This window comes from Tiliqua scincoides, chromosome 1, assembly GCF_035046505.1.
Source record: "Tiliqua scincoides isolate rTilSci1 chromosome 1, rTilSci1.hap2, whole genome shotgun sequence".
Classification (NCBI taxonomy): domain Eukaryota; kingdom Metazoa; phylum Chordata; class Lepidosauria; order Squamata; family Scincidae; genus Tiliqua; species Tiliqua scincoides.
Window position 1 is genome coordinate 133906227 of NC_089821.1, and position 10666 is coordinate 133916892.

General features: G+C 41.7%; 1 protein-coding gene across 1 annotated transcript in view; it reads left to right on the forward strand.

Annotated features, from left to right (window-relative positions):
- Positions 1-10318, forward strand: part of SUCLA2 (succinate-CoA ligase ADP-forming subunit beta) — a 37992-nt gene extending 27674 nt beyond the window's left edge. Inside the window, exons 7-11 of the mRNA XM_066633043.1 lie at positions 559-720; positions 1903-2045; positions 4886-5006; positions 6100-6188; positions 9467-10318. Coding sequence (XP_066489140.1) covers positions 559-720; positions 1903-2045; positions 4886-5006; positions 6100-6188; positions 9467-9541 — 590 coding nt within the window. The 3' untranslated portion in view covers positions 9542-10318. The remainder of the gene's footprint in view (positions 1-558; positions 721-1902; positions 2046-4885; positions 5007-6099; positions 6189-9466) is intronic.
- Positions 10319-10666: the final 348 nt, after the last annotated feature.

Here is a 10666-nt window from a genome sequence, read left to right on the forward strand (position 1 = left end):
TGCATTGGATGGCAGATTGGGGTTCGAGTGGAGGACAGCAGACACCCACCACCTCCCCCCATTCTGCTGCTGAAGATGAGGCTGACCTTCTTACTGGCCCTTTCCTCCACTCAGCTCTTTCATCAAACCAGAAATGCAGGGCATGCTCCCAGGCCAGCCCTCCACTTCCTATTTTGTATATAGAGGCTGCATGAAGAAAGGATGAGAGCACTGTGTTCCAATCTTTGGATCTAGCTCCTTCACCTTCCTCCACCAAGTGCTTTCAAAGAGCCACCATTTCCACCAACAAAGAAGGAAATGTAAACAGTATCCTAGAAGTGATCTGGAGTGCTCTACATTTCCTGCTGTGATTCATGGAGGTGAAGCCAAGCATGGGTGGGAGAAGGCAGCAGAACTATGTACTGCCTCAGGCAGTCCAGTAGCTGTAGTCTGTACTGGGTTGCATGATGTAGCTTGTGTTTGAGAACATTTTATAATCTTTTAAACCATTTTTTGAGGGGGAAAAATTAATATTCTTTGGTGCTGAGGGGTCTAAACACAATTTGTTTGTCTTTCAAGTGATGTGTATGGACGCAAAGATAAATTTTGATAGCAATTCGGCTTATCGTCAGCAGAAAATCTTCAGCCTGCAGGACTGGACCCAGGAGGATGCGAGAGACAGAGATGCAGCGAAGGCGGATCTCAATTATATAGGATTAGACGGAAATATTGGATGTTTGGGTATGTTGGGCATGCTGAACTTAGGTATTGTAGATGTGTTAATACACCTATAGCAGGGGTGCTCAGTACATCATTCGCAATCGACTGGTAGCTCGCCAGGCAAAATGAGTCGATCGCAGAGCCCTGTCTCTCCAATCTAAAATAACCCGGAGTTGCACCCTGTGCATGTGCGGGTGTGACTCTAACAATGAAGTCTATATAGCCGCTATAGACTTCATTGCTAGAGTCACACCCGCACATGCACAGGGTGCAACTCCGGGTTATTTTAGATTGGAGAGAGCGCCATAGAAGGGGGCGGGGTTCGTCACGCGCCAGGCTCGAGTGTCTTTTGGAGCAAGCGGCTGATCTCGTCAGCGCGTGCACATGCCGCGCGGCAGTAGGAGTCCCGTCTGTATGCGTGCAGGGGAGGGAGCACCCACGCGGCGGAGGGAGGTTGGCGCGCGGTCTGCTCTCCCTCTTTCTGCCGCGGTTCTCCCGGGCGCCCAGCATGGCTGGTTACCTGATCAGCGGCGGTACCGGCTATGTGCCCGACGACGGTCTCACCGCACAGCAGATGCTCAACTGCAGGGACGGCCTCACCTACAAGTAAGGCTGTGGTCCCGCCACGCTCACGGGAGTGGCCCCTGGCCGCAGGGGAACTGGCTGCTGAGCAGACGCGCGGCGGGGCTCGAAGGTTGCAGTACCGGCCACGCTTGCCTGGGAGTGAGCCCTGCCGACGCGCAGCTGCAGCTCTGTCCACACTTACCCGGGAGTAAACCCCATTGATTGTAATGGGACTGACTGCTGACCCAGCAGTATATATGATTTTTATCCTGCCTTTCTCCCACACCAAAGGGGTCTCTCTCTCTCTCTCTCTCTCTCTCTCTCACACACACACACACACACACACACACACACACACACACACACACATATATAATGTGTGTTTATAAAAATATATATATTAATATTTATTAATATATTTAACATATAATATATATAAGAGATTTGATAGATAGATATAGATAGAATATTACATATACATTGTGTGTGTGTGTGTATAATGAATATTAAAATATTCCTTCCCCCCTGGTAGATCTCCAGGCCTTGCTGGGTTTCAAAGTAGCTCTTGAGCCAAAAAAAGTGTGAGCACCCCTGACCTATAGTGTTCTCAATATTCTTTCTCTCTCCTCCTTCCTTCAGTGAATGGAGCTGGTCTGGCAATGGCCACGATGGATATTATTAAACTTCATGGAGGCACTCCAGCAAATTTTCTTGATGTTGGAGGTGGTGCTACCGCACAGCAAGTAACAGAGGCATTTAAACTTATTACTTCAGATAAAAAGGTAATAGAGTTATTTTCATGTAACCTTGTACTTATGCATTGAGGGCTACTCATGGGCTGAAATGCAGATGATAAATACAAAAAAATTGAAGTGTCATCACTACCAGTGCCACCTGTTGCTGCTTTTCCAGGTGGGACTTGGGTCTCTCCATCCTTCGGAGGCCAACAGGACTGCCTCCTGCACCATGAGCAGGATGAGATTAAGATGCCTCTTTATTATAACTATTTGCTTTTTGTTATGTAAGCAACTCTGGGGGACCTTATTGGTAAAGGCTACTATATGCTTTAATAGGACATTTTTAAAAAGCGTATACTGGGACTTCTGAATAAACTTGCATAGAATTTCACTGTAAGTGTTCTTTGATGGAGGATTGATGTTCCATGAGACAGTCCCTAGTTAGGGTGTGCTTATGATTGCAGCCTAGTTTTATTTTACCACTAAAAGCCTAATTCTGTAACGTGTTTGCTGTTCATAGTATTCACCTTACTGTATTAAAGGGGGAAGTTCTGAACTCGGTGAACAATGGAAATACCTAGTTGTACGAGGGTCCCCCATATCAGCTAATCCTGTATCCACTATGTCAGCTGTCCATGGATGTGGGAACTCCCTGCCCCATGCGCCCATTAAATTATTTTTAAAAGTTATTGGAGCGAAAATCAGCTAACCCTATTAAAAATAATTTAATGAGCGTGTGGGGAGGGCTGTGGGAAGTGGGAGTGTCCATGGTTTCCGCGGATTCCTAGAACGAATCCCCTGCAGATACTGGCTCACGCCTGTATTTTATTTTATATCCCATCCTCCCTTCACGATAGAACTCAAACTGGTGTACATAATGTTCAAAGCATTCTCCCGCATTCAGGAACTGACCAGACCCATGCTTGCTTAGTTTCAGCAAGGTTATTGTAGCTTCAGATAACCTTGGAACCAATTAAAGTCTCTTGAACTGGGTGGATGTCCATAAGTGCCTAACTTCCTGTAAAAAGATTTGCAGTAAGCCTTTTCTGATAATTAGCATATATTTCAATCAAGTATTGTTAAATTTTGTATCTTATTACTGATCCTTATCAATGAACTTAATGGTGACTGAAATCCTTTGTTTGCCCTTTAAATATTATGCATTGCATATGTTTATATGCAGCAATGTTTCATTGTATGACCCCACCCTATTGCTTTGGTTCAGGGAATTGTAGTATACTGATGTTTCTTCTCTGAAACCTCCACTTCCTAGTACTGTACTCCCTACACCCATCCTAGTCACCAGCCAAAACTCTACCACCATTTGTCTATTTGACTCTTACACAGTGATTCCCAACCTTTAGGAGCCTGTGAACCACTGAGGCAAACATTGGAATTGTCATGGACCACATCCAACCCCCTCCATCCCCACTACACAAAAAAATACAATTCAGTTTGGTAGCCCATGGGGGAGTGCTTGGCAAGACAATGGAAATACCAACTGCAAGGAGGGGAGAGTCAATTCTCTGCCCTCTGGTGGTCCATGGGGAAGCGAGTGAGCGCTCCTCCACAGACTACCAGAAAGGGTGGAGAATGGACTTTCCCACAGCTGGTATTTCAGCAAGCACTGGGCAGCCAGAGAGGGTGGAGAATGGACTACCTATAGCCACAGCTGACACTTCAGTGGTTCGTGGGGGAGCGCTCACTTGGAGAGACACTGGAAGTGATCAGCGGTTATCATTTTTTTTCCCTTTGACCTCACAGACCACTTCTCAGGGTCTCATGGACCACGTGTGGTCCCCGGATCATGGGTTGTTCTTACAGCTTATTTATAACATCAGTATATGCAATACAATGGTCCCTCCTTATCTGCGGGTTAGGAACCCACAGATTTGACCCAATGCAGGTTCCGAATCTGCATCTGGAGGGCCCATGGAGGACCTCTGGATGTGACTAGAAGTGCCATGCCTTAGAAGGCACCAGAAACCAGAAGAGCTGCCTCAGAGTACCTCTGAACACTTCTACTGTGGACCCCCCCCCCGGTAGATCTTGGTATCCACAGGTTTGGTATTGGGGACAGATTCCCCATGGATGCCAAGGAACAGGAACAGTTCAGGTTCCCCACAAATACCAAGGTCCAACCTATATACAGTATTGATTCCTTTCCATCTGAAACAAAGTCCCAGGCTACAGTTCAGTGTACCATTACTTAAGAATAACACCCATGGAAAGCAATGAGTCTACTTCTGAGTAAACAGGATTGCAACTATGTATAGCTGCACTTGCTGATGCTTATTCCTTGTTGTTTGTCTCTCTGTTGTGAATTGAATTGCACACTCCCTGTTATATGTTGTATGTTATAATGCAGAGCTTCTGGCTTAACACACCAGGCACCTTAAAGAAGGATTTGACTAATGGTTCTACTGGTGTGTTGTTTATAGTGTGCTATAGAAAGGTTTTGAAGACCAGAATTAAAGTTAAAGAATAAAAATGTATCTTACAACCTTTTACTATATTTTTCATAAATAAGAGACTGTATGGTTCTTAGGTAACAATTACTGGTAAGTTATTTTTTCAGGATCTGACCTTGGGTAAAATCAGACAAAATTGTAGTCTGGCAGTCCCTAAGTTTAACCCCGGACTTATCTTTGATTTTTGGCTCAAAACCTGCCCTCAACGTATCTGTGAGATCGACTTATAGGAGGGTATTTGTGGTATTTTCATTATGTTCACCTTGTAAGCACATTTTTCAGCAATTTTTCTCTTGCTGAATAATTTGCTAATCATGTTAATTTACAACAATTATTTTCTTATGAATACGAAAAGACCTAAGCACTTTATATACTTATCGAGCTTACAGTCTTATGTATTGCTTCTTTACACAGGTTCAGGCTATTCTCGTAAATATTTTTGGAGGAATTATGCGGTGTGATGTGATTGCACAGGGTATAATTATGGCAGTAAAAGATTTGGATGTAAAGATACCTATTGTTGTCCGGTTACAAGGTAAGCATTATCAAATTGCTGAATTTGTATCTATGTCTTTGAGTGACCACTGGGCTACATCCTTTCATTTCAGGATCTGGAATGAAAAATATTTTATATAGCTTCTGATTGTGGAATTTTCTGGTGATTCTTAAAATTTTTTAAGTAAGTTTGCAGGAGATAGTTCATTTATACATCTTGATGTAAAAAGCTTGGATAATTAAGATACTAATTAAATAATTTATACTATTGTCTTAATCCATATTCTCTTCCATGAGGACTTGTCTTGAGTCAGGGTTTCTGCTGGAACAATTACTTACCTTCTTCTGCTTGGCTGTGTTCAGATGTAATATGAAACCCCAGTTTGAGCTTCTAGATGTATAACAGGCAAAGTTTAGAGTGGCGTTCGCAAAAAACAGAATCATGTTATGAAACTGTTATCCCAGTTTCATATTATATAATATGGTGCTTTCATAAAGAGTGAGAAAACAAGGTCTTGTCCTAAAAGACTCACAATCTTAAAAAGAGAAGGGGGAGGTGGAAGTAGAAAAAAAATTGGCTTATTTTCAGACTCTAGTTAGAATAAGCCAGGATTTACCAACTAAACTTCATTCTATAGCAGGACTGGAAACTGTAAAACTTCTTCCATGCACATAAAGAGAAGGTGGAAGTGTACACTACAACTTGGTGCTTGTTGCACTTAGCTAGGATTAAACCATGATTCTGCATGATATCTGAGGAGTGATGGGTGTGTGTGTAATAAATGTGTAGTCAAGTTGCTGACTGCTGTTCTCTTCCAGCAACTTGGGGTGGAATAATGAGTTTGTGAACTTTAAATGAAAGATAGATATAAGATGATACCAGATCCTATTCTGACAAAGCAATATATCATACTCATTCCAATCTTAAATTACATTAGCACGCGACTTTTCAACCATTGAAAAGACCACTTGTGAGTAATGGGAAGCACAGCAGCTTCTTCATTAATCCCACTGAGGTGTGTATGCTGTAGTCCTGTATACAGCGATGTGATACTACTGTATTCAGCATTGCAAGAGTTTAGCAGATACTACGAACAGGAGAAATCTATTAATCCTGAAATAATACTCTGCAGGTACACGTGTTGATGATGCCAAAGCGTTAATAACAGACAGTGGTCTGAAAATCCTTGCTTGTGATGACTTGGATGAAGCTGCTAAAATGGTGAGCCAAACATTTTTTGTATAAGCTCTTTGCAATGGAGTGTTAGAAATGATCCTGGAGGCCCTAGTCCAACCCCGTTCTGTGTTGGAAACTGCTACAACGTTCCTGACTGCCATCCAGCTTCTGCTTGAAAATGTCCAATGAAGAAGAGCCTACATTTGCACAAGGCAGACTGTTCCAGTGCCACTCTTACAGTTAGGAAAGTCTTTCTCATATCTAGCCTAAATCTACATCCCTGTAATTTCAGCCCGTGGGTCTTGTTCTGCTCTTAGAAGCCACAGAGAGCAAGTTTTCCTCTTCTTCTGTGTAACAGCCCTTTGGATCAGGCATCTCCAAACTTTTCATCATGAGGGCCTCATATATCTCACATGGTGCTGAGGGCTGGAAAATTAATAAATGTAAATAATAAATAAATACATTGGAGAAGGAAGAGGGGGGAAATGGATTTTGAAAAAGGATTTGGGGGAGCAGAAGGCAAAATTGATTTGTACAAGAAGAGTAGAGAATGGATTTTGAAAAGGAAAATAATTTTGGGAGAATTAATTTTTCAAAGGAGGAATATGGTAGAGAATCAATATTGGGGAAAAATTGATGGGGAAATTATTTGGAGGGATTGGAGAGAGAATAAATGTGTTGGAGTTGGGGAATAATTGAGTAATAAGTAAAGTTGGGAGAAATTTGTAAAGATAAAACATGCTTTCAGTTAACACCCCACAGATCCAGTATTTGCAGATTCAGTCATGTGTAGATTGCGTCCAGGCCTGTCACATGTTCCCCCTCCGTGGGGGGCAGGCGTTTGCCCAAATTTGCAGTTTCACGTAATCGTGGGGAGTTCTGTAATGCCTGTATTGGATAGATAGGGTGATTGGCCAGCAGACTGATCAGGGTATTGAATGTATCTGGAACTCCTTCTTTCAGATTTTCAAAGGGTACATTATAATTTTGGGAGTTGAAAATCAGGCAGAGGTTACACTTGTGTTTGCCTCTCCCTGTCCCTCCACACCCACAAGCGCGCTCTCGCTCTCTCTGTGCCCTCTGTGGCGATCTTTGGGGAAGCCTCTTCAGCAGAAGCATCTCTCTGCACAAGGTTCTTCATTCCTGGCCCATCAGCAGGTTGCTGTGTGCCAGAACAGTCAAGCTTCCCCACCACATGCTGTGGGCTGCATCATATACTCACGTGGGCCAGATTTGGCTCTCAGGCTGGGGTTCGGAGACTCATGTTTTAGGTACTTGAAGACTACAATCCTATCTCCTCTTAGTCGTCTCCAGGCTAAACATCCCAAACTCTTTTAACTGTTCCTCATAACAGTTTCTCATCTTTGTTGCCCTTCTCTGAACCTGCTCTAACTTATCAATGTCAGTCTTAAAGTATGGTGCCCAAAACTCAGTAGTGCAAATATAGCACTATTACTTCTCATGATCTGGATTCAATGCTTTTGTTTATGCAGTCCAGTATTGCATTCATTTTTTTTTCCAGCCACATCACACTATTAGCTCTTGTTCAGCTTGTGGTTCAATACTTTATTTTCACATATGCTGTTCCCAAGGCAGATATCCCCAGTCTTTTACTTGTGCCTCTGATGTTTTCGACCTGTGTGCAAGACTTTACGTTAGTTCCTGTTGAACTTCATTTTGTTGATACGGGTCCAGTGATCAAGCCTATCGAAGCCATTTTGAATTCTGATTTGGTTTTTCAGGATTCCTTCCCTATAGTGACTGTTGTCACTATGTTAGAATTAAATAATATTAAAAATTTGGAATTTTGAAGAATGTTGAAAGTGTTTCTGAACAGCAAGTAAGGAGCTGGCAAGAGACCCAATTTGTCATAACGCACTTGAAAAATTGTTGCTGGAGAGCCTCAAGCAAAATATGTATGTATTTCTAACCCTTATCAACACCACACACACACACACACACACACCCTCAGAATCCTGTGAGTAACTCGGTTCCAAGATGAAGGTAAGTGAGGATGAAACAAGAGGGAATCTGTGGAAGTAGATGAGAGCAGCCCCATTTGTTTACGCATGTATTTGTGACTGCTTTGAAGGCCTCTCTTTGTAGAAACATAGTATATAAATAAGCAATTTTAAGTAGGGGGGCCATATCCGTGGTTTTGCTTAACCATGGATCAGATCCATGGGGGGCTTCCCTTGCCTCTGGGAGGGTCTTCTGAGGGCCACAGAGGTTGTGTGCGACTGCTGCAGGCCTTAGAATGGCTGAAAAGGCAGAAAAGACCCCAGTGACTTCCAGTTTTATGATAACACTGGAAGTGACATTTTTAATGCTTTATAAGACATTGGGAGGCCCAGGGAAGCCCCAGAGGGCTTTTATAAGTCACTTCTGGTTATATTGTAAAACCGGAAGTTGCGGTGTTTTGCCTTTGCTGCCATTCTGAGGCCCACAGCAGCCATGGGGAGGTTGCAAAGCCTCCAGGGGTAAGGAGAGCACATTTCCCCTTGCCTCCGAAGGGCGGGAGGCATCCCCAGGTAGCTGTGGATTCAATTGACCACAGGGGTTCCAGAACCCCACGGATACCGGGGCATGCCTGTACTTGAATAATCAAAAACATTGGATTTGACACATAATTGGTTTTGTTTCCAGACAAAATCCTGAAATATCACTTTAGAATTCTCAGTGTTTCGTTATCAGATGACCTTTGATATCATTCAATCAATCAATCAATCAATCAATCAATCAATCAATCAATATCTGTGAGTCTGTTTCAAATGATTTGTTTAATTTGTTGAGTTTGGACATGACAAAGCTGTTGCTGCAGCTATGCGAGTACTCACTGAGAGTATACTAACAGTGTAGGTCAAAGATATGATCTGACGGCCTGTAATGCAGCAATCTTGCTGGTGCAATAGGTTTGGGTCTGGCCTGGAAGGGAGGTCTCCTGAAGACTCTTTTAGTTCATAACCTTGTGGTCTGTTGGAGTGAAAGCATTGAAGGTACTAAGTGTATAAATGAGTTCGAGAGGAAAAATGGGATATAAATGCAATTGCCCATGAAAGCTCATGTCATGATGCATTTTATTTAGCCTTTATGATGCCACCATACTCTGTTGTGAACATAGTAGACTAACATGGGGTCTCTCCTGGGTGTTGTAACAAATATTTAGCTTTTTCAACATGCGGTCTGCTCATAACTTTTTATGTTCATGCATCAATGACTGATAATGACAATGAGGGCTCATCTATTTGTACATGACACTTGTGTAATTGAATTCATGGATAGGTTATTCAATATAATATTGCAATATTATGCTTATCTTCTAGGTTGTGAAACTCTCTGAAATAGTGACCTTAGCAAAACAAGCTCAAGTGGATGTTAAGTTTCAGTTACCAATCTGATGGAAAGATCATAGTTCACAGCTCCCAAGGACTCATTGTATTTGGTTTCCTAAAATACCATTCTTTGTTTCTCCCTGACCCCCCTTCTTGTATGGAGATTTTCATTTCTTGACAGATACGCATCTATCATGTCTTTACCTTTCTGTTAATATTAAAAATGTTCACCATTCATGTGAAAGGTATCATACTGCTATCTATTCTTAAATTGTAGCCTTCCTTCTTCAATTGTACAGCTACAGAAACAGTTATTCTTGATATGCTTGTTTATTGTCAAAAAGCTTGAACTTGAAAATGTATTTCTTCCAAATAAAAATCTGAGCTCAAGTAGGATTTTTGTATCTGTCTTGGTGATGATACACCAAATGAGTAGACAGACACATTAATGCGTATAACAGCAGGATCCACTGTGTGGCTGTCATAGTTGTGAAATCAGTCAGTGCAGTTCAGAGAATATTACTGACAATGCAAAGGAATGTATTGATTAGGCATTGTATATTGAAGATATTTATATTCTGCAGTACAGTGAATACTTGAGCATACCATTTGCTATTTATGAAACAGTGTATTTATACACTGTGCTTCTGAAGTGACAATTATTTGAACATTGTAATTTAATCACTACAAAATGTACTGTAGCACTTAATTCTCTATCTTTCTGGTACTTATTTAAAAGTACTGTGTAGTTTTATATAAACAACAAAAAGGTTATTTCTTCTAGTACTGGCAGACATACTAGAATGCCTGTTAAAGTTATTAATAAAGCTTTAAAAGAGCTCATCATTTTTCTCTTCCCTCTTATTTCTACAAATTGATCTTCAAATGAAAATGTACAAATTGATCTTCAAATGAAATTGTGAAATTTCTATTGCTAGGATCAATATGACTGTTACATTTCTGTACTATTAAATAACATAGCATATAAAAAAGGTTTAACATATTAACCTTCTTCATGGAGAGGTGAATGTGTGTGGGCTTCACAAGATGTGATGTGTTGTCTCCACCACCTGCGCTCTCTGTAATTATCATTATCTCTGTTTTATAAGTCTTCCCATTTATGTGTTTGCCTCTATTTAACAACCCGATCCTTCCCAGCACCTGAAGGAATAGCTGTGCTAAAATGGCTAT